The sequence below is a fragment of the Camelus bactrianus genome, chromosome 12 (assembly GCF_048773025.1).
Source record: "Camelus bactrianus isolate YW-2024 breed Bactrian camel chromosome 12, ASM4877302v1, whole genome shotgun sequence".
Lineage (NCBI taxonomy): Eukaryota > Metazoa > Chordata > Mammalia > Artiodactyla > Camelidae > Camelus > Camelus bactrianus.
The window spans coordinates 22,114,294-22,138,760 of NC_133550.1; the positions used below are offsets into that span (position 1 = coordinate 22,114,294).

Genomic DNA, 24,467 nt, shown 5'->3' on the forward strand with positions numbered 1-24,467 from the left:
GTATCAAATTCTCTCAGTTCCCCAAACACAAGAGCCTGTTTCACTGATCCCTCAGCCTAGAATTACTTCCCTTACCCCACCCAAGACTCTCAGGCCACTTTGTTATGGTCAAAAGTTCATTAAAAAACAGAAGCAAAACCAATGAGTCACTGGAGTAGTTATTAGTAAAGGTTTATTGTGCACACACCGAAAAGATAGCAAACCAGGATCACTCAAACCAAAATATGGAATGAGGTATATTGTTATAAGGCAGTGAGTGAGTATTTTTGACAGTGATTGGTTAAAATATCATAATATTCTTTTTCTTTTTTTTAAACAGTGTAAACTTAAAACATTAAATACTGTATTCAGCTGCTTTTTTTCTTTTAAAAATTCTTGTTATGTAAGTTTCAAGTGTACAGCATTGTAATTCAACACTGTATACTCTGCAGCGTGATCAACACAAGTCTAGTTGACCCGTCCATACAGCTGACCCATCACTTTACAGTTGACCCCCTTCACTCACTTCGACCCACCCCTCCTAGAATTTTCTTAAATAAAAGGGAACTGGTTAGTGGTTACCTCCTGTCAATTTGGGGAACTATTTAAGTCCTGCTCATGATTTTCAGATGCATAAGCAAGAAGTGGTGACCGAGGTCAAGTTAACCTCGCTTACCCTGCAAAATAAGCTAAAGTAAGCTTTGCTTGTTTGACTAACTGGTTTTGTCTGCTCAGGGAATTTTCAAGTCTGGTCTCTGCTTGGTTTTGACTTTAACAGCATGAAGTGTCTCTTGACCGTGCCAGCAGGTACAACTGATTGCTCCTTTGTATGCGTGCGCACACCTCTGCAGGCTTACATCCTAATGTCTGTATGGTTGTATTGCACTTGCAAGTATCCATTGCCCAACCCCATACTCCAGCTCGGCGTCTTTGTACCCAAGGTAGTCACATTGTGCTTGGCACATAGTGATAAATGTTCAATAAATGAATGGAGTGGAAATACGGCTGAGGAAGAGGGAAAAATAAATGGAAAGCTAAAGACGAAGCTCTCTAGGGAGAACTTCGTTTTGGACGTGCAAATGATGAGTTCAGAGGAGGGACAAAACGTAAAAGGGAGGAAGCTCAGCCTTACAGGCGCTTACAACCTCGCTGGGAGCAAGGATATGCATGCTCACCAGCGTTAGGAGGTAATTAGATGACTGGGTGAAAATGGCTCATACACTGTATTACAGACCAGGCTAAGAGGCTGGGGAAGTCCCTGCTGAGGAGGCTAGAGCTGAAAAACGTGATTAAGACCAAGAGCCTTCTAAGTGCCAGGCGTTTTTTGTGCGTTAAGCAATTTAATCTTTACAATCATCCTACGACGAGGATATCATCTCCATTTCAGTGACGAAGAATTTAGGTCGCTCAACGTCCCAAACGACCGTGTGGAAGAACCATAATTTGCATGTGGGTCAGCTGCCTCCCATACCCCACTCGTTTCGCCGCACCCCGCCCCTGCACTTGGAAGCAGAGGGCTTGGGGGTCGCCCGTCCCCTGTCCGCGTTGCGCCAGGACCCCAGGGCAGCCGACCGGAGCCCTCAGCGCCTGCCGCGCTCAGTGCGCCGGCGCGTCGGGCGGGCCGCCCGCCCTCCCCGAAGGGGCCGGGGGCCGGGCGATTGCGCGCCGGCGAGGGTGGTGGGCGGGGCCGGGAGGCGGGGCCGGGAGGGGAAGGAGGAAGAGGGCCGAGCGGGAGGCCGCGCGGAGGAGGAACTTGTTGCGCCCGCGGCTGCGCGGTGCTGCTCCCTCGGCTCCAGTTCGCCCGGGCGGGCGCGGCGGCAACGGCGGTGGCGGTGGTGGCTGCGGCGCGGGGCCGGCGCGATGCGGCGCTACCTGCGCGTCGTGGTGCTGTGCCTGGCCTGCGGCTTCTGCTCGCTCCTCTACGCCTTCAGCCAGCTCGCCGTGTCCCTGGAGGAAGGAGCGGGCGGCGGTGGCGGGAAGCCGCAGGCCGCAGCGGCTTCCTGGCTCGGGGGCGGTGGACGCGGCGCCGCGAGAGGGGCGGGCAGCGCGGGCCCCGCGGGCCCCGCGGCGCATCCCGGCCGGTCGGACAGGTACGGGCCCTTCCCTGTCTGGGGGCCGGGGCGCGGGGGCGCGGGGCTCGGCCTGGCCCGGGCTGCTCGCGGGTCCGTCCCTCGCCTCCCGCCGCCTGGCCGGCGTCTCCCGCTCCTTTGCCGCGGTCTCTGACCCCCTTTGCCCGTTTCCCTCCTTCCCCTCACTCCGGGGGCGAACCCGGCACTGCTCCAGCCTGAGAGCACCCCACACTGTTCGTGTCTGCTTCGGACTCTCCCTTATGGACTCTAAACCAATTAGAAATTAATTTTCAACTTTTAATTGATGGTTGCGTTTTCCCCCCTCTTCCTTCTTAGGATTCGTTGAAAATGAGAGGGTCTTACAAAAGCCTTCTTGCTGTCTGGCTACTGGGAATTCCCTCTTGTTTCCATGGCATTCAAGCTGAGATATTTAAACCTCAGGCAGGCGCCCTAGTTCAATCCCCCCGCCCCCCGATGAGGCGTCTAATTTTCGTGTTAACGCTTAAATTTTTCATTATCAGCTGGTTAGTTAAATCTGGACAGTGCATTTATGCGATTGTGAATTTTTCTTTAGGAAACAATCGGTCTATTGTGAAACTCACAGCAAGTTAAGAAAAATAAACGATACTTAACGTGCTCACGTCTTTTGTGAGATGAGAGAGAGGTGTCTTTTTTAAAAACCGGAATTTAAAAAGCAGAATAATTACTTAAGTGGATTTACACATATCACTGGCAGAGCTGGAAATCAACATGAGATTTAAATGGAAAAAAGAATGCAACGCTTTATGATTGCTTAACAAAATCTGAGCGCTTCCACTTCCTTGAAAAATAAGCTCCCCTACTTGTGGGCGCCTTTTTCCCGGGTGCTCCCTTAGGCAGAGGCAAAGGTTGCTTTGATACGGAAAAGTATCGGGTTGGTAGGAGGGGAGAGTGTGGGTCTGTTGTAGGCTATTTAACTTTATCCTTAGAGTTGATGTTCATTCCCAAAGGGAAAGGGGGCGTTTGGGCAGAGGAGCAGCATTGGGAGAGGATTGTCGTATTTTCACCAAGGGATTTGATTATAGTCAGAATTCCTGCAGTTCCTAGACATCAGAACTCTGCTCATAAAAGCAGAACTTGCTTCCACAGCCAAGTTTGTCTGCCCTCAGTTATCTGTCCTGGAGAGGTTGTGACCAGAGACCTGGATGAGCTCATGAAAAGCTGATGGTGGTTTATTATGTTAGTGTGAATCATTTGAAGCTATGGAAAAGAAATTACTTTTGCACTGGGTAGAGTTGTAAGGAAGCAATATTTTAATGAAAACATTGAGTGCAAGTAGACTGATGTTAGCATTTCAATTTGATAGAGTTAACATTCATTTTTAGTGCTTTGTTTCAATACTTCTATTTTGTGACATTTTTATAAATTACATTTGCTGGGCCAGCTAATTTTAAGAAAACTATTTGAAATTCAGGAAAAACGTGCCTCCGTTTTAGTAAATACTTTATAGAGCCTTTACTGAAACCTGAAGTTTGATGTGTCAGAGTCCAGTCAACTAAAAAGATGTAGATTACAGGTTCTCTGAGCAGCGTGACTCATTTTTAAACGAGGCAAACTTTTAAGTTGAAACTGAAGGTGTATCAGTCTTCATAAAAATGTGAAGTGCCTTTCACTACGTGTACATGTGTAGAAGTTCCGGCCGAGGAACAACATGAGAAAGCTAGATTGTCATGTTTTTCACCCCGTGATTTGGCTGAGGTCAGGAGACATCAGGACTCTTTCCATTTTAGATACTGTCATTTCTGACATCTTTTAAGATTTCTCCTAGAATTCCATCAACTTTTTTGGCTGCCCTGGGATATGGAGTAGGTATTCTTAACTTCTCTTCCTATGTGTAAATCATTTGGCCAAAGTGCAGAGGGCATCAGTACTTGGACCAGGATTGGAAACTGTGTATCCTTTGATGCCCTGCAAGTGCTTTTTCTATAAAGCCGCTGTGATAAGGACCTAGTCTAGGTAGAGTTTCATTAGTGGAAAACGGGGCGAAGAGGCTAGCAGCATCTTCCTTTTCTTGATGGGACTTGGTTATCATTGCATTCTTAACTTTGTTTTGAAGCAGCCTTACCTCACATATTAAAACTATTGTTTCTCTCATTTAAAACGTGGGATTAGGGTTGTACCCAGTAGGCTGCGCTGGTCAGATCTTACAGAAAATGTTCACTGCATGGAATTCCTTGGCTGCAAGATACTTGGAAATGTCCTTCCAAGTTCTCAAAGTAAAACCTCTAAAACGATGAGAGCAATTTTTCAGTGAAATTTATTACTAATTCATTTTGTTTTAATCCATTATTTTGGTATTTAGAAAACGGGTCAGTCTTGGAGTCAGACAAGCCTGTGTTCTCATTCTGGCTCTGTTTGCTGTGAAACCTTGACCACCTCCCTGCTTCATGTATTTCACGTATAAAATGTAGATTATATTTACCTTAATTTATAGTAGTCAGAATTCTTCACTGTCAGTCGTCAAAAATCCAACAAAATTTACTTAAGCAAAACGGATATTTATAGGCTTATATGGGTTCCTGAAAGGAACAAAATTGAAGGAAAAATGCCTGGGCAGCTCCAGGAACCTCGACGACTGGGAGCTCTTTCTCTTCTCTCCTGCTGTAGACAGGTTTTGTTCATAGGCTCTTTCCACTCCTTGCAGTGTTTCTTCACTAATCTCGCATAGAAAATTCGAGAAAAAGGCCCTCATCGGACTTGCTTGCATCACATGCCCATCCGTGGACCAGCTAGCGCTGGCTGGGATGGGGACCTCTGATTCTCCGGCTGTGCCCCGGCCGCAGACAGAACGTGCCTGGTGTTGGAGAGGAGTGCTGCCTCAGTGGCGGGGGATGCTGGGTGGGCTGTGGCTCTTCCACGTTGACTCTGAAGCTGCTCCTTATGGACAGCCTGCATTTCAGGTATGCGATCTAAAGCAGTTGTCTTTACCAGATGTCCCGATGTTAGTTACTTCTGCAGAAGGAGGTACACCATTTTGTGGCTTCAGATGCTCAGGGCGGTTACATCCTTACATGTCACTGATGCATCCTGACAGTGATGATCAAGATTTCGTCCTATTGTGGCTAGACAGCCTACTGGTAGTGGGGACTTGGTCAACAGACTACTAAGCATTTCGGTGAGACCACTTCTGGACTGTCGTGCCCTTTGTGGGAATGACTGTCACACAGGGAGGTGTAGTCCCCTCACTCTCCCTTTCAGGTCTGGTCAGGCCCTCAGGTTACGGTTTTCTGCTGGGTCTCAGGAACACAGACATACTGAGAATGCAAAGTGGAAAGAGTCAGGGCTTTGGAAACAGACTTCAGCTTTGCCACTTACTGGCTGTGTTAACCTTGAACCCATTTCCTTATCAGTTACGAAGAACTAAGAGGATCTGTATTACTGGGTTGCTTGTGAGAACTGAAGTCAAATGGTTTGTGTAAATTCTTCAATGCGGTGTCTGGCATAGTAAAATTACAGCTAATGTGGTGATGGTTTTGATCATTTAAATTTTTAACTGATTTCTTTTTTTTTTTTTCTTTTCTGATTTCTGACCTCTGGGAAAAATTCTGTCCTCAGGCCCCAGTCTAGACCTGCTAAATCAGAGTGCCTGACAGTGGAGTCTGGGAATCTCTATACACGCTCCAGGTTATTGTTATAAAACCAAAGATGGAAAACCATGGATTTAGCTGAGAAAGGGTTGGACCACTATTTTCGCACTAATGTTTTGTAGGGAGCAATGTTTTTCCTCTTCCTCGCAGTCATTTTTGAAGAAGAGAGGAGTTAGGCAGTGAACTGTGAGAAAGGCTAAAAGACTTGATAAAGTCACCTTAATCTTTGCTTTGTTAATGCGGAGATATCTTACATAAAACCAGTACTTTACACTGTGTATTTTAGTTCATTGAAGATCATACTTCACATAGCTGTAAAGTGCTTAGCACAAACCTAACTAGTAGTTAATTAATTAAAATAATATTGTTCTGTGCTTTTAGAGCGGAAAGTAATAAGGCTAATGAAAAAATAATGTGTATTTTTGACTTAGAAATCCTATTTTTAAAACGTTAAGGTTATTATTTATGTGTCATATCTGTTGGAAATGCTTCCCCCCACATGTTGACCTAAGTTTTTTTTCAGAGGGTATACCACATGAAGTTGAAAATTTTTATGTATTCAGATTAGCAGTTTTTTCCTTTATTGTTTTTACTTTTGTCATGCATAGAAAAACTTTCTACCAATGAGGTTTTTCCTATTTTTTTTTTAACAGTTAAATATTTAATCCAGGGTTTTGTTTTGTCTTTTCTTTGAGAGGGGTTAGATTGCACAGTGTGATGCTAACTCAGTTTTGAAATGGCTAGAAAACTGCAGTTCTTTTCCTACTTGAGTATTTGTGAAATTAGATATTTAAGAAAATGAAGTGAGGACCTGAATTAGAGCTAGAAATTAATCTAAGTTTTCTGGACACAGTTTTTAGTTAAAATACATATATTTTAAAGTTTTAAATAAAAACAATTTAGGGAGCATTCATATTTTAAAAAATTAATTTATTACCATTATTATTTTTCATTTAATGGAGGTACTGGGATTGGACCCATGACTTTGTGCATGCTAAGCATATGCTCTACCACTGAGCTATACCCTCCTCCTAAAAATAATCTTTACCTGGTGGTGGTCAGTACCATGGGAATGGTCTCCTTGAACGTGGCTGTGAGCATCTTTGTTTCTCTCGCAGCCACGGCACAGGTATCCGTGCCTTGACGGTGCATCACTGGTGAGACACCTCATTCAGATTTCCACATTCTTATGCTGGATATGCCTAGACTTATCCCTGACTCTCCACGTTGTGCATGGTTTTCATTAAAGCCTCGTGGCTATCATGGATGTTTTGAAATGAAAAATACTGTTTCCAGTTTTATTTAAAAACATAAAAGACCTTTTGTTATTGGATTTAAGTAAACTTCAAGTTTGAGAACTGTTACTGTGGAGAGCATTATTGTTAAATGCTCTCTTTAATCCAGAGAATGAAATATCTCAATTTTTAAAACATTTTTCAAGTACTGAAATTTGGGGGAATTTAATTTTTGAATAGCTTTTTTTTTTAAAACTTTTGAAATAAGTATGAGTTCCCAGGAAGTTGCATAGACACCCCGTTTATCCTTTAATTCAGTTTTTCCCCAGTAGTGACATCTTACATGAGCTTAGTGTAATACCACTGTATCGGGAGTGTATGTGTATGAACATAGTGCCATGTTAGAACCCCAGAAATTGACACTGCACAACCCGCAGTCTGTATGCAGACATCACCAGCTTTACGTGCACTCACGTGTGTATGCGTAGTTTTCTGTTGTCACATCACACGGGTAAATTCCTGTAACCACCTCCACAGGCAGGGTACAGACTGTTTTATTACCACAGAGGTCCCTGTGCTGTCCCTTGATCAGTTTGCTTGTAGACAAGCCACCTAGAGCTAGAAAGATTAAGCCATGTGGAATATGAGGATGAGCCATGGTAAAGTTTTATTTCAGTTTGAGCCACAGTGGAGAAACTTTGCATTTATAGGCTCCACTGATGCCTGATGTCATTGTTCATTGAGGTGAGACCCGCTTAGCTCAGCTACAGTTTTGGCCCATTAAAATTATGTAATAGCATTACCTCTTTGAATTTCGTATGTCTAATACCCCGTTTTCAAAAGTTTTCAGAAATAAGGGGGGAGGGTATAGCTCAGGGAGGGGGAAGGTGTAGCTCAGTGGTAGAGCGCATGCTTAGTATGGAAGAGGTCCTGGGTTCAATCCCCAGTACCTCCTCCAAATATAAATAAATAAATAAATCGAATTACCTCCCCCTCATTAAAAAAAAAAAAAGTTTTAAGGAATAAAAACAAGTAATAACTAGAAGTTGCGTAACTATCTTTAGTTTTCTAATATTTTCAAACTTTTTTTTTTTGGCCTGATGTACAAGTTCTGTCTCCAGATTTAGTTGGTTTTCCTAATTTATCGCTTGTAGTGATGGTTACTTACATACCTAGGGAGTTCTCAGTATTGAGTTTCTATTCTTTATCTTAATCTTTAAACCAAATTTTCATAAGTGAGAAAATGTAAATTTGGGAGATAAGAAGCCTTAAAAAATTACGCTACCTCTTGCCAGCAGCACCTCAGTGTTTTATTATTATTATTTTTTTAACAGTAGGCTGCATGTATACTCACTAGTACATGGGTTTTATATTTTCATTACAGAAGGATGGAAAGAAAAACGGTCTAGCTTGGTGAAGAATGGGAAACTGAGATAATGTAGATAATGAACTTGAGCATGATTTCTTACTTTTCAACTTAAAATACCATATAGGTAGCTTAGATTGAGGATGAATTTAAAAGCATTTAAAGATTCTCTGTTTCCTTTCCACCGGCATTTGTGGTTAAATTTTGCTTCAGGATAAGCAAATATTTTGTTGGTGTAATGGATTTTGTTCTAGGGGGTATATGTGTAGTCCCTGAAGGAAAATTTTAGAAGTATTCCAATATTTTCTTTGTCATCTGAGGAGGGAATCTTAATATATTAGGAGAGTTCCTGACCAGAAAATGTTTCCAGTCTGTAGTATTTCTGCCGGAAGTTTTAAAGTTTTATTGAAAATAGTGATCCCCTAAGTAAGGGAGAAATCAGTTTCCAAAAATCTTCAAATTGCCATAGCAAGTTGGATTTGAAATGTTTATTGCTGTAAAAGAGAACCATAAGTTTTTATGTTATTGAGTAAGTCCCTTGTTAGTTTTAAGCTAAAATTCTCACCTAGAACTCTCTATTTCTGTCTTACTCTGTTAGGTGTAAAGATTTCTCTCTGTGTTACTGGAATCCCTATTGGATGCTGCCCTCTGATGTTTGTGGAATGAACTGCTTTTGGGAAGCGGCTTTTAGGTAGGCACTTAACTATTTAATTGGTAGATCAGTGTAGGTAAGATTAGGTAATAAATTTTTTACTGTAATAGGTCATAAAAATGTCTCTTTTCCTGTGATTTAATATTATCATACAACTAAATAATTCATTTCCGATTGGATTTTCTGTTCCTTTCCCCCCACTTGAAGTAGTTATCACTGTTTCTTGGTACATACTGTTTATCAAATGCTCTAAAATTTAAAAAAATGTTATTAAGATAAACCATTGTTTTTAGGACAATTTATGATCTAATTTTAGGTAACAGGTGATAAATTGCTTCACGGGTGATAAAAAGAGACTTCCACTGACATTTACAACCATACAGCATTCATCTAATTTAAAGCTAGTGTACCGCAAAAACATTTTGTGGGTAGAGGGGGACAGCTGGGAAGGATTTTATTGGTTATTAGCAGAGAGGTTGAATATTGGGGACTGGGAGGGTAAAGTCAGTGTTTAATGAAGGAGCCAATAATATGACATTGTTTATTGACCATTTTTAAAAGTGGTGGAATAATTCAGCTTTGCCCACTTCTCTGGATGGTGAAGGCGTCAGATTGGCTGACGCTCAGGTCCCTTCCTGCTCTGACCTTCAGTGTTGGTAGGAATGGAATATCAGACTGTCTCTGAGACAGTGGCAGGGGAGAGTGAGGCAGTTGCCTGCAGTGCCCTTCCCAAGAATAAAATTTCTTTGAGAGTCCCCTGTTTTTACTGTGTCTCTATGATGTATTTAAATTTTAATTCCATTCATTCCATTTGCCAGGCACAGTACCAATTGCTTAAGAATCAGACTGAGTCTGGTTAGCGTGGCTCCATCCTTCTGGAGCTTACATTCTGATGGGAGCTTCACCCTAGTAAACCTGGGACCGTAATAGAGGGTGACAAGTTATAGCTCTGATGATGGGAGAAACAGGTGGTCAGCAGGTGGGATCATCTTAACACATCAGGGAAGGCTTTTGGAGGGAGTGACTACGTGATGAACAGGAAATTAGCCGGGCTTAAGGACGGGAGGTAATGTGTTCTACATGGGAGGAACCACATTCTTAATACATAATAGTAGTATATATTATTAAATTGTTGTATTCCCGATACATTATGCGTCCCATGAACAACTGGGAAAGAATCATTGAAATTAGATATTTTAATTGTATCTTGTTGCTATAGAATAGATTGGGTGATCGAAATTCTAATATGGGTCAGTCCAGTCAGCTTATTTAAACTTCTAAACTAACTTTTTTTTTTGAATTGAAGTATAGTCAGTTTACAATGTGTCAGTTTCTGGTGTATAGCATAATAGTTCACTCATACATATACGTATATTTGTATTCATATTTTTTTTCATTATAGGTTACTACAAAATATTGAATATAGTTCCCTGTGCTTTACAGTAGAAACTCATGTATCTATTTCATATATAGTAGTATCTGCAAATCTTGGGCTCACAGACATAGAAAACAAACCTATGGTTACTGGTGGTGGGTGGGGGGAGAGGGTGAAAAGGAATAAATTACAAATTAACTTTTTAAAGATAATCTTAACCATTCAGCTTGTTCATAACTTTGGAGAATTGGAGCTCCATATTTTTCATTCTTTCAAGAGTTTGCTAATGAATAGAGTATTGACAAGCACCATTTTGCTATCTCCAGCCTTGTGATGTAAATCTGCTCACCCTGGAAGCTGGGTAAGCTTGAAAACTTCGGTGTACTCTGATTTCTACAACCCAGGCCCCCCTGTGAGTTATGGCGTGAGTGGTCATGTTCCTTCCTCCTCTACTGCGAGAGTACCCAGAGAAGTCAACCCGCCTGAATCCTGGAGTCTCTGCTTATTACCCCTTTTATTTGGGACTCTCTAACTCATTGTTTTCCTAGTGTTCCCAAGTATTCCCTGGAAGGGATGGATACACTATGTTGTAAATCCTTGTTACTGTTACTCTCCTAAATTTGAGACTTAAAAAGTAATACTCTCCACTTGCAGTATTACATCCATAGTATACATCTGTAACCATTTCGTTACATGTATCATATCATTGTGCAAAATCTCTTAGTGTCTGTTCAAACATGTGGACAAGCCAAAATGCCCTACAGTTACCACGCCGTTCTCACCCTCCGTTTCAGTATTTACTCTAAGCGAGCACTCATTTTTGCCTGACTCTCAGAGCTCCTTTGCCCATCTGGAAGAGCTTCTTAGGTCTCACATTTTCCTGGCGCCAGTGGGCCCTCGGCTGGCACCGTGTTCTTCGCCCCAGCCTTGTCCCAGCTTTCCCAATTTGAAATCTTTATATAATTTTGTGTTGATCAGACTTATCTTGGGGATCATTTCCTCCCCATTACTTTATTATACATTGAGTATAAAATAATCCCAAGTGTTTTCACCGTGCACGTACTGTTAGTCATTTGTGTCTGCATCTGCGTCCTCAGCCTGACTGACCACCTTCCAGCCGTACGTCACAGTCCTCATCCCCTTCTCTCTCTCTGTCCTGGAAACAAAACCAAACACCAGGTCCCTACAACAGCTTGCCTTCAGCCCTCCTCCTTCAAGCATCCTTTGTTTGTTCTTTCTCTTCACTAGCAAACATTTTATATAACAATGTTACTGGCTTCACTCCTTAAAAAATTCACACCTCAGCCCGCTGTGAGCAACGCCAGCACCCGCCCCCATGGGAGTCACCTCTGACCTCTGGATTGTCCTTCTGAGGCTAATCTTGCTTTTCTTGTCTTTTGACATTGCTTAGCACTTCCTCTTTCTTTCTTTCCACCGTGTCAGTCTCTGGCTCTTCAGACCCGTATCTCAGCGTTTTGTTCTCTCTGCTCCTGGACCCCTTTCTCTCTTCCCGGCTCCTCCCGGCTCCTGCATAGTGACGTTGCTTCGGGCCCTGCTCTTTTCTCTGCCCATGCCCTGCACAGTCACAGGCTCGACTGTTTAACTGCTGTCTTCAGTCCCCGGCTCTCTCCTGAGCTCCCGGACTGCATCTCCAGCTGCGTGCTGCTGCTTTTTACCTTGCTGGCTTGGTCTGGCTCCTCACACCTTCCTTCGTCTGCATTTTGTGGTCTGGTTGGTGACGGACTTTCCACACGTCAGTCCACGGTGACGCTTCTCACCCATCTCCGCCCACATCGTCGCTCCTGTCAACCTCTTCCTTTCTGCCCCTGACTGGCGCGCATCACTCCTGATCCGGCTGCTGTGCTCGCACTGCTTCTCCCTTCTCTGCCCTCCCAGTTACCTGCTGCATCTGTTGTGGTTGTGGGTCGTCATCCACTTGTAGAGTGTTGGCTTTACAGGTAGATGCCACACGGTGCTCGTTATTTAAACCCCATTATTTAGCAGGTTGCTTGGCAACCAGTGAATGACTGATGATTTTCCCCAGCACTTCCAGGCTAGGTTAGAGGTTTGTGTAGTGAGCCCATTTATCAGTCTCAGCTCTGTTCTGTTTAAGCAATTCCCATGCTTTCTGATTAAATCTTTTAAAAATCTGTCTTTTCACAGCAGGCTGTAAATTGTATGAGGTCAGGATTGTGGTTTTCTTGCTTATCCCCAGTGTCTAGCTTATGAAAGGAGCTCAAATATTCACTAAAAAGAATGAATATCACTTAATTGTGTTCTAAGAATTACACAGATTTAAGCCTGCACCAGCATTATGTGAATGTACTGGTGTCACCATAACCTTAGTACTCATCACTGGGAGTTACAATACTACCACTTATTAGAGTAAAATGATAGCTTATTATTGAATTATATCCATTGATTATTTATTGAACATATTTCGTTTAGCTTTGTAAGTCCTTTACGTATTTTCTGTATTGATATTTACCTACTGAATATTTAATACTTATTTTATGAACTCAGAATAATACATTCCACTTTTGCCATTGATTGCAAATATTTTCCTAATTTGTTTTATTTTTAAATTTTAGTTATCTTTTCATTATGCAGTCTTTTAATTTTAATATTATCATATGACTTGAGTTTTTAAAATACTGAATTTTTCTCTTTTTGGTGGGAATTGATTTTCAGTGCATGGAGTCTGTGAATTTGTTACCTGAACAGTTATCTTGAGTGGTCCCATACTAGTTTTAAGAGATATATTTTTACAGGTTATTTTAAATTACATTTTAGCAATTCGTACTTACACTTACTGTTGGATTTTTAGATTTTTAATGCTTTGCATAAAACCTTGCAGAGTTTTTTTTAAGTATTGTATTTTGTTCCAAAAGTGATTTATATACCACCTTTAAAGTAGTTTTACCTACTATGATAATTCAGCACAACTCTGTTTTTTACACTAAGAGGAAAAACTTTTTTTTAAGCTACACAGTAAGGAAATTATCATTAGTGTTTCTGAATATAGTTTCCCAATTTTGCTTGACTGTAAGTTTTTAAAAACAGGTTTGTGGCAGTTATTTTTTAGTTTGGGGAGATTGTTATCAGAAATTTAATTTGTTTACTTTGAGTTTATATACTTCAATATAATGCTGATTCCTAGTCTAAATATTATACATTGTCTTCTAGAGAGAACACTAGTTTAATAATAGGCTAGAAGAACACACTGGAAGCTTTTCATGTTGTCTAAATTAAAAAAATAGAAGAAAAAATATTATGGTTCCTTTATAGCAGAAATGTTACTTAAAGTAAATTTATTCCTAAGGCTTTTAAGTCTGTTAACGGTGTTCGTATTAGAACTTATTATCTAAAACGTTAAGTGCTAACTTTTTTTCCTGGCCCACCCCCCTCCTGTCAACTTTTTGCTTTGTTAAGTATTCAGATCTCCAGAAGTTACAAGAATAGCGAAGTGAGCACATTACAGACCCTTCCCTAGATATTTACCTGTTGACATTTTTCCGCTCACTTTTGGCTGAATTTGAGAGACAGCCATTATGACACATACCTAAGTCTTCAGCATGGATTGCCTAAGAACAGGGAAATTCTCCAGCATCACCATAGCAAAATTGGCACTCAAGTTATTTAACTCTGACAGAATATATATTCATATCTCCTTATTTTCCTGTTAATGAACTTTATATCTTTTCTTCCCATTCAGGACTCAGTCAAGGAATATAAATTGCATTCAGTTATTAGATCCATTTGGTCTCCTTTTCTCTAGAACAATCTCAGACACTTTTTGGGGGGGAGGGCGGGGCAGGGAGGAATAGTGGTTGGTGTCTTTCTTTTGTGACGTGATATTTTTGTTTTGTTTTGCAGAAAGTTCCTTTATTTGGATTCATCTGTCTCAGGATTAGACTGAGGATTTTGGCAGGAGTACTGCATGGAGACATGTGCTCTTCTCTGGGCATACTGTTAGGAGGCATCTGATGCCACACGTTTAACGTTATTGATCGTTTGGTCATGTGGTTAAGGTGGTGGTGTCACATTTCTAACAATATCTTTATCCCCTTGGTAATGTGTGGGGATAATACATTGATACTCCATGGTTTTAGCATTTGTTAATTCTTCTTGTTCAAACCATCTACTACAATAGAGAATTCTGTGCAAAACAGTACACGACTATTAAGGCTTACATTTTAAATCTCTTGGCTTTTAGCTTTGGGGCTGAATCTAGTTATGGCCAGTTAAGCAATCCAGGCTCATTACAGAATCTCATCTTAGTGCCTCAGTGAGGGTCTTTATACCATCATGAGGAGTAGGGTCTGGAGGCATTTACCAGAAAGATCAGAAAATTTAGGGCTCTGTGAAACTGTTGTTTGTCTTGATTGCCTTGGCTTTTCCTTGAGTCATTGTGGCTTCCTCTGCTTTGAGGTGACCTGGGGTCACGTCCCCTTGTTTAGCTGTAGAGAGCGCAGCTCTTCTCCCCTCTGACCTGTCAGTGTTCCGGTGTTGCAGACTGGGGGGCTCAGCAGCAAAAAGGGGAATGGATAGAGGGTGCAGACAAGGAAGGAGGTACTGTTTCTTCCCAACTGCTGTCAGTGAAAAAGAGCAGAGCTTTGAAAAGACCCAGTTTTAGGCTACACCTTGCTTGTAAAAGCTACAGCTCAGCAGAGGGGTGGGGAAAGGCCAAGCTGTGGTGACTGACTGGAGGTGCTCGGACTGTTGGATAGCCACATGCAAAACTGTGCAACTGTCCCTTCTGCAAACCACTCGTAAAAATCAGTTCCAGGTGGATTGATCCAAATTTCAAAGGGAAGGTGTGTACCTGATATTGTGTCTTAATATAATGATAATCTTCATACCTTAATGAAGAGTAAAATATCACCATGCTTCTCGAGTAGTAAATACTCTCCTTCCAAGAACACCACTTATATGGGACTCCTCCACTTAATACTGTTAACAAAGTGGTGTCATAATATTTAAGTTCATGGGTTATCTAGGGGAGGTTTCTTTTTCTTGTTGTTGTTTGTTTTTAAGGAACCTCATCTTTAGAATAATTGGCCCGTTAGCCTGAACAAAGAGTGAGTTATCAGGGTGTGGAGGAGTTTGAGCCTCCCTGTAAGAGGGACCAGGGAAGGAAGTGATGCCTGCATTTTCTAGGAGATCAGTATTTCTGCTGAAGGGCTTTTCTGCTCCTCTGCTGAAGGCCGACCGTTACCAGTGATCGTGTAGGTCAGAGATGCCCCACATAAGAGAAACAAACCCATTTTCAGGCCTCAGGAACCCAGTCAGACCAGAAAAGCTTCAGTTTCTACCGCTGTCTTAAAGTTCTCTGGGCCCTTAGCAAACCCGCAGGTTAACAGGAAGAGCTAGATGTGCAGTGAGAGCAGGAGCACGTCACGTATGTTCAGACTTAATTTATCCTGTTACTATAATGTGGTTCCAAATGTTTCATGTTAAGACATTAAGAGGAATGAATTTGACATTCAGGTGTGTTTTAGGTAGTCAGTTGTTTGTGTTCGGCGTTACTTACCATGATTTTCTTTTTCTGACGCCCGCGAGCAAGGCCAAGGCTTTCCCCCAGGAAGCAGTTCTTGGTGCATGCTCACACTCACACGCGGAGGCGTGACTGCTCCAGATTCCAAAGGCCTGTGCTGAGGAACGTAACTGCCGAAATCTTGGCTTGTACGTTAAAAAAAAAAATGATTAATCGCCCATCCCCTGCTACTGCGAAATCTCAGTAGTGTATACATACAGCTGTTAACATTAAACCGTGTAATTTTTAATCCCCTCCTACATTTTACAGAAAGGATCTCTGTAAGCAGAAATTGAGTTGAAGTCAAATTTGTAATTTGTAGTTTGGAATGTTTGTGCTTCATAGTACTTTAGTGTGTTACTAGTTTGCTTTATGTTGTCTTTTATTCTTATGTAGCTGTCAGTTCTGAAATGATTATTTTGTGCCGGAATCACAGATGAGGTCTTTACTTCATATTGTGAGTGTTAATTGTTTGCGGACACGTTGGTCGCACATAGTTAGTTCTGCTCTTTGTACGGTGGTGGGTTGCTGTTAGTTCAGTGTTAAGGTGCAGGACGCGTGAATGGCTCCTTAGGCCTGGCTGCTCGGTGTTAGAGGTGCGGTCTGCCGTAGCCGAGGCCAGTAACTTGGGTTTAGGGAATCTTTCCTTCCTTCCAAAATGATGTGCTTCTAGTGTTTGACTAGCATGTGTTACCTCTCATTGATTACTTGATAAGTGGAATTGGGACAGCGAAAAGGGTTTTGTGAAGGAAACTTTTTCCTGTAATGAGCGTGGGTGAAGAAGATGGGACACAGTACTGAAATGTTCCTGGATGAGTTTCTGTCTGGGCTTGCTTTAGAATGAGCTGTTGATGGTGGGAGGGGCTTTGGGGCGGGGTTTTAGATGAAGTAAGGATACCTTTGAATGGATAATTGTAGCTCAGCAATGGGTACATGGGGGTTTACTGTTGTGTTCTCTCTACTTATGTATGTTTGAGTTTTTTTTTAATAAAAAAGTTAAAAATCAAATTGGAAGACCTTCTAATCAGTGATGCTCCCTTTTATTTCTGAAGTGGAGGGATCTTTGGGAGCTCCTGTGCATCCAGCGCGATGCTAGCTGTGTACCATCCTTGGGAGAATTGAGAGGTAGTCGTTTTTTGTGTTTTGTGGTTCCTAGTGAGGAACATTAGCTGAGAAAGGCTGGTTGAGGGTATAGAAATTATGTGATTGATTCAACATTGTACTGTTTCGTAATTTGGTGTCTCTCTGCTTTTTTAAATGGAAGCTTCAAACTTCCGTTTTTAAAAACGGTCAGAATACCACGTTGTTAACATGTTACCCTATACTAAATCTTCTGGAAAATGTGATCTTCTCTTCTGTTAGGTACAGTGTGAAAGCGCAGCCCGTTGAGAGAATGCACCTAGCCGTGGTTGCCTGCGGTGAAAGACTGCAAGAAACCGTAACCATGTTGAAGTCAGCTCTCATCTTCAGCATCAAACCTCTTCAGGTCCATATTTTTGCTGAAGATCAACTACATGATAGTTTTAAAGGCATAGTAAGTATTGGAGACTTAGTGAAGACTGTAGAGTTGAACCGTCAATGATACACTGTAATAAAATGTTGTTGAACAAAAATATTTATTCTGCAACTCTGCCCTCTTAAGAGTGGGTTGTGTTCCCTGCTGCCGCTTCTGTCTGAGTCCAGCCCTAGGGCATGGAGGAAGGCTTGTTTTTGAAAAGGAGTTAGGTTGCCTAGAGTCCTTTGCCAATAGTGGGTTTTATTTTACTGACTATAGTTCAAAGACGTTTTGACTGAGAGGTCCTGTTTTAATTTTGTTGCCACCCTTGGCTTGAGCATGCCTCAATCAGTGTGTGCACAAAGGTTTTAATTCTGTTTTTTTTTTTTTTTCTTTTTCTTTTTCTTTTTTAAGGTTTAGGAATTTTTTTACTTTTTATTTCTTATTTTTTACTGAAGTACAGTCAATTACAGTGTGTCAGTTTCTGGTGTACAACATAATGTCCCAGTCATGGATATACATACATATATTCGTTTTCATATTTTTTTCATTAAAGGTTATTGCGAGATATTGAACATAGTACCCTGTGCTATACAGAAGAAACTCTTTTTTAAACTCTATTTTTATATATAATGGCTAACATTTGTAAATCTCAAACTCTGGAATTTATCCCTTCCCACCCCCTTTCCCTGGTAACCATGAGATTGTTTACTATGTCTGCAAGTCTATTTCTTTTCTAGAAGAGTTCATTAGTGTCCTTTCTTTTTTTTAATTCCACATATGAGTGATATCATACAGTATTTTTCTTTCTCTTTCTAGCTTACTTCACTTAGAATAACGATCTCTAGGTCCATCCATGTTGCTGCAAATGGCATTATTTTAGTCTTTTTTATGGCTGAGTAGTATTCCATTATATAAATATACCACCACTTCTTTATCCAGTCATCTGTTGATGGACATTTAGGTTGTTTCCAAGTATTGGCTATTGTATATAGTGCTGCTATGAACATTGGGGTGCATGTATCTTTTTAATCAGGGTTCCCTCCAGATATATACCTGGAAGTGGGATTGCTGGATCATATGGTAGGTCTAGTTTTATTTTTTTTTGAGGACTCTCCATCCTGTTTTCCACAATGGCTGCACCAAACTACATTCCCACCAGCAGTGTAGGAGGGTTCCCTTTTCTCCACAGCCTCTCCAACATTTATCCTTTGTGGACTTTTGAATGATGGCCATTCTGACTGGTGTGAGGTGATACCTCATTGTAGTTTTGATTTGCATTTCTCTGATAATTAGCAATATTGAGCATTTTTTCATGTGCCTATTGGCCATTTGTATGTCTTCATTGGAGAATTGCTTGTTTAGGTGCTCTGTGCATTTTTGGATTATGTTGTTTTTTTTTTTTGTTATTAAGTTGTATAAGCTGTTTATATATTCTGGAAATTAAACTTTTGTCAGTCACATCATTTGCAAATATTTTCTCCCATTCCATAGGTGGTTGTTTCATTTTGCTTATGGTTTTCTTTGCTGTGCAAATGCTTGTGAGTTTAATTAGGTTCCATTTGTTTATTTTTGCTCTTATTTCTATTGTCTGGGTAGACTGCCCTAGGAGAACGTTGCTAAGATTTATGTCAGAATGTTTTGCCTATGTTTCTTCTAGGAGGTTTATTATTTCTTCCCTTATGTTTAAGTCTTTAAGCCATTTTGAGTTTATTTTTGTGTATGGAGTAAGGGAGTGTTCTAACTTCATTGATTTACATGCTGCTGTCCAGTTTTCCCAACACCACTTGCTGAAAAGACTGTCTTTTCTCCATTGTATATTCCTGCCTCTTTTGTCAAAGATTAATTGACCATAGGTCTGTGGATTTATTTCTGGGTTCTCTATTCTGTACATTGATCCATATGTCTGTTTTATGCCAGTACCATGCTATTTTGATTACTGTAGCTCTGTAGTATTGTCTGAAGTCTGGGAGGGTTATTCCTCCAGCTTTGTTCTTTTTCTTCAATATTGCTTTGGCAGTTCTGGGTCTTTTGTGATTCCATATAAATTTTGGATTATTTGTTCTAGTTCTGTAAAAAACAATATCGTGGGTAATTTGATAGGAATCACATTAAATCTCTAGATTGCCTTGGGCAGGATGGCCATTTTAATGATACTGATTCTTCCAATCCAAGAGCATGGGGTATCTTTCCATTTCTTTAAGTCATCTTTAATTTACTTAATCAGTGTTTTGTAGTTCTTCATGTATAAGTCTTTCACCTCCTTGGCCAGATTTATTCCTAAGTATTTTATTGTTATGGACAATTTTGTTCTGAGTGGAGGGAACTCTTGCTTGGCAATATGGAGGGAAGTGACTTCTTGCTCTGATAAGAAAGTTTTTTTGAATTTTGGTTTTGTATTAGCTACAATCAATTTGTAATGGCAGAAAACCCAAAATAACAGTGGCTTAAAGAAGATAGAAGTTTATTTGTCTCTCACATAAAAATCGATAGCCTGTGGTATACGGCAGCCCCATGTCTTCAGGGATTCTGTTTTCGTATCTCTTATGGCTGAGGCATCTTTAACATAAGACTTCTACCTTATGATCCAGTATGGCTGCTCAGGCTCCAGCCATCACACTCATATTCTTGCCAACATGAGGGGAAAGGAGTGAAGAAGGGCATTCTCCTCGTCCTCTCTAAGGACGCTTTCCAGAAGTTGCACATGACATTCCGGCCAGTATCTCATTGGTCTGAATTTAGTCATGTGACTATACCTAGCAGTTTGTGAGTGCTGAAAATATACCCTTTTAATCAGGGCCGCCACGCAACCTTAACAACAAAAATTATTACTATGCGAGTCAAGAACAGATAAATACAGGAGGGAGAACATAGAAGAAAAAGAAAGTTCACGTGAAATCTCGCTACCTTGTGTTCTGAGATGGTGGTAAAGTTGATAATGATACTTGTGATGTCAAGTCTTTAAGTTTTCTGCCAAAATCTTTAATTCTAAGAAGCATGAAGCTTTAGTTACTGTTTTTAAAATAATGAAATTCAAACATTCTCTAACACCATATACAAAAATAAACTCAAAAGGTCCGGATGTAAGATCGGAAACCATAAAACTCCTAGAAGAAAAACATAGCCACTCTTTGACATAAATTGTGGCAATATATTTTTGGATATGTCTTCTAAAGCAAAGGAAATAAAAGCAAAAATAAACAAATGGGATCTAATTGAACTTAAAAGCTTTTGCACAACAAAGGAAACCATGGACAAAACAAATGACAACCTGCAGAATGGCAGAAAATATTTGCAAATGATACGACTGATAAGGGGTTATTATCCAAAATGTATAAATAGCTCATACAAATCAACATCAGCAAAACAAACAACCTGATTGAAAAATGGGTAAAAGACCTGAATAGACTTTTCTCCCAAAAGGACATGCAGATGGCCAACAGGCACATGAAAAGATGCTCAGCATCACTAATCACTGGTGAAATGCAAATCAAAACTACAATGAGATATCATCTCACACCTGTCAGAATGGCTGTCATCAAAAAGAACACAGATAACAAATGTTGGTGAGGATGTGGAAAAAGGGAACCCTCATACACTGTTGGTGGGAATGTAAATTGATGCAGCCACCGTGGAAAACGTATGGAGGTTTCTCAAAAAACTAAAAATAGAATTGCCATATGAGTCAGCAGTTACACTCCTGGGTATATATCCTAAAAAACAAAAAACACTAATTCAAAAAGATACATGCACCCCAATGTTCACAGCAGTATTATCTACAGTTGCCAAGATAGGGAAGCAGCCTAAGTATTCATCAACAGGTGAACGAATAGAGAAGATGTGGTGTATGTATGTGTGTACACACACACACACACACACACACAAACACAAACACAATGGAATACTGCTCAGCCATAAAAAAAGAATGAAATTTTGCCATTTACAACAACATGGATGGACTTGGAGGGTATCGTGCCAAGTGAAATAAGTCAGACAGGGAAAGACAAATACTGCGTGATATCACTTACACATATAAACTAGGGAATATAAGAAAAAAAGAAACAGACTCACAGATACATAGAAACAAAGTAGTGGTCACCAGTGGGGGATGGGAAGCAGGACAGGGCAATGTAGGGGTAGGGGATTAAGTGGTACAAACCATTTGAATAGACTAGCTACAGGATGTGTTGTACCACACAGGGATTATAGCCAATATTTTGTAATAACTATAAGTGGAGTATGACTTTTTAAAGTTTTGAATTACTATATTGTATACCTGTAGCTTATATAATATTGTACATCAACTATACTTCAATAAAAAAAAACAAAAATTTTTAAAAAGCTTTACTTTTAAAAAATATTTCTAGTCTTTTTATTTGACATGTAGTTATTACAATGTCATGTTAGCAAAGTGATTAAGTTTTTGATAATGTGTTTTTGTGATCTTGATCTCATTATCTGGATTGTTTTCTAAAGTATTAACTGAGGAATTAAGCTTTCCTAACATTTCAGGGAATAGCAACAGATTGCTACCAACTTTGGAAGCCTTTGAGAATGTATTCTAAAAGTAAAATAAATGTGTTGCTTCATCTTATATGCAGCTTCTGTGTTGTCTTTAAATCTGGCTGAGTTAATGCTTGTGTAATATATACTGAATTTAAAAACTTAGTTTTTCTTTAACTGTCATAATTAACTCTTGAGAATGTTTGGTTTTTCTTTTGGTGAAAGAGTATCAGGTATTTTGTGGAACATGCTCTTACTGCAAAAAAGATGACTAGATAATTAGAACTTAAATTAAAGAAGACTGAGATTTCATTTTGAAGTTGGTATTCAAAGGATCTTTCCATGACTTAGAAGTCACACAGGGAAAATAAAATGCTAGTGTTTGAAAGTAATTAGCTGAGACATCAAAGCAATGTGTTAGAAGTGAAACTTTTCCCTTAAACTATGTTAGAAGGCATTAATATTTTTAAAAATTACTTGAACATAGACATAATTCAAAAAGAGATCACCTTCAGCCTGTTACATAAACTGATTAGTTTTTTCTCCCCTGCCAATAGATTGTGAATGCTCTGTACAAAATTTAAATCAACAAATCTGTTGAAGCAACAATGATAGGTAATACGTAAACTGAATTTGAAGCAATTCAGTGTCATGAAATGCATTCAGGATACAAAGAGTAAATCTGTTCATCATCATAGATTTGCAGATCAGAAAATCAGACTTTGCTTTTATAATCGTTTTTTAAAAAAATTGGCACTGGATATGTATTTATTGGAATATTTTATTGCCAGGAATATCCATGCATATTGAGACTACATAGATTAAATATTTTCTAATCAGTTTCATATTGGTCTGACTTGGATTATAAACATTTTCTATTATACATACTATGGTAATAAAGTTAGTGCTTCATCTTTCTGAGTTTAATTTGTTTAGGTGTTGGGAAGATCTATACATCAGGTCAAGCTGACGGAGGTGAACAGCTTGTAAGGCTCTTCCAACCTTCTGGTTTTGTGATTGATTTCCTTACGACTTTAATTGTGCCTCAGATCTTTACGGTGAAGTTTTTCTGGCAAATTAGAATGATTTTAAGATTATCGAATGAAAACAAAATGGTGGGAAAGAAAAATCTGACTTTCTCTTAATCTTGTACAACAAAATGTATACTATCTTAATTATTAGCTTTTGAAAAATATTCTGTTTATGATTTTATAGCGAAAGTGAAACAAATCTAAACTGAATTCTAATTTTTTTTTAATATATTTTAGCTTGACAGCTGGTCATTTCTACAAACATTTAATTATTCATTGTACCCAATAACTTTTCCAAGTGAGAATGCAGTGGAGTGGAAAAAGCTCTTTAAACCATGTGCTTCCCAGAGACTGTTCTTGCCAGTAAGTTTTTTCCCCCATATTTTTTGTTTTTTGGTTTGAATCGTGCTTTTATACATGAGTTAATGAAGAGTTACATATAAATCTGTTAAGTAAACATACACATATGATTTTTCCCTTGGAACGTGAGAAGGAAAAAAAGTTCCCATAGAACAAATAAAAGCTCCAATAAAAACCTCTGTTAAAAATGAAAAAGTTAACTAATTTCTGTTGAAATACTATTTCTTACAGTTTAATTTATTCAGTTGCTATAAACTGTTTTATCTCTAAGAAGGAGTTAGAGATCGTCAGATCTTAATGGAGTCAAGTCTTTGCCAGGAGAAATGCAGTGGCAGGGTCACCTTCAAGTTGTAGACTGCATTTATAATGTGAGAAAAGAGGTAGAATGCATCATTAAAGGACCATTTCTGTCTTAACAGCAAGCCAGTTTACATTTCCTAGGTTCTACCTTAACCCAGACACAAAATTTGAGGCATGTGAACTCAAAGGGAAATGGGAACCATTTATTCAGTGGGGGCTGTTCTTTGGTGGTGGTCTCTGGTGATAAACCCTGATTATTTTTTTTTCATTCTAAAAATACTCAGAAGCAATGTTACTTCTTCCATTTTGAATTGAATTCACCCACAGTTTTAAAATTCTCAGTAGTTGTTAGAACCACTGAAATGTTTAAAGTAGTTATGGTAGTCAAAATCCTGAATTTAAGAAGCTTACAAGTTTCTGGAAAGTATAGAATTATGGGGAAGAAACTTAAGTTACTTGTTATTATTAAGTGGATTAAGGCAATTAATTCTTAGTATATTAATAGAATAGAGTTTATCAAATGTAAGATGTCAGTAAGATTTAAAGTTAAGTTACATTTTGATAGCTGCGTCTGCCAGACGAGTATCTGTTTCTGTGCATAAAAAAAATCTGGATCCTAGCATCTCTTTTTCATTATCTGCTTCCACTGTAAGAAGCACACAAATAAGGGATTAAGATAAGGGAAAAGCCCAAGGAGTTTTAGGTGCTTAATGCAGCTTCTAAATTGTAAAAATTAAAAAAAATTTTATATTGAATCACTGCAGTGTTACATCATTTAATTATAGTTTGAGTGCCACGTACCTGTACTGGGTGTATAGGAGCAAATGAAACCGATGTCTTATTCTCATATCACTTATTGTCTGTATGGGAGACTGACATTAAACAAACGCACTGTGACATTAAATGAACACAGACATGTCACTGAAGAGCAAGGAGTGAG

General features: G+C 39.7%; 1 protein-coding gene across 5 annotated transcripts in view; it reads left to right on the plus strand.

Moving 5' to 3' along the window:
- The first annotated feature begins 1,707 nt into the window (after positions 1 to 1,707).
- Positions 1,708 to 24,467, plus strand: part of GXYLT1 (glucoside xylosyltransferase 1) — a 96,213-nt gene continuing 73,453 nt past the window's right edge. The window contains exons 1-4 of one of the 5 annotated variants that reach the window (XM_074375019.1): positions 1,708 to 2,069; positions 8,874 to 8,966; positions 17,201 to 17,372; positions 23,105 to 23,230. In XM_074375019.1, the coding sequence (XP_074231120.1) occupies positions 1,840 to 2,069; positions 8,874 to 8,966; positions 17,201 to 17,372; positions 23,105 to 23,230 (621 nt within the window). In that variant the 5' untranslated portion in view covers positions 1,708 to 1,839. The remainder of the gene's footprint in view (positions 2,070 to 8,873; positions 8,967 to 17,200; positions 17,373 to 23,104; positions 23,231 to 24,467) is intronic. The other 4 variants (XM_074375023.1, XM_074375021.1, XM_074375020.1 and 1 more) reach the window with 4 other exon arrangements.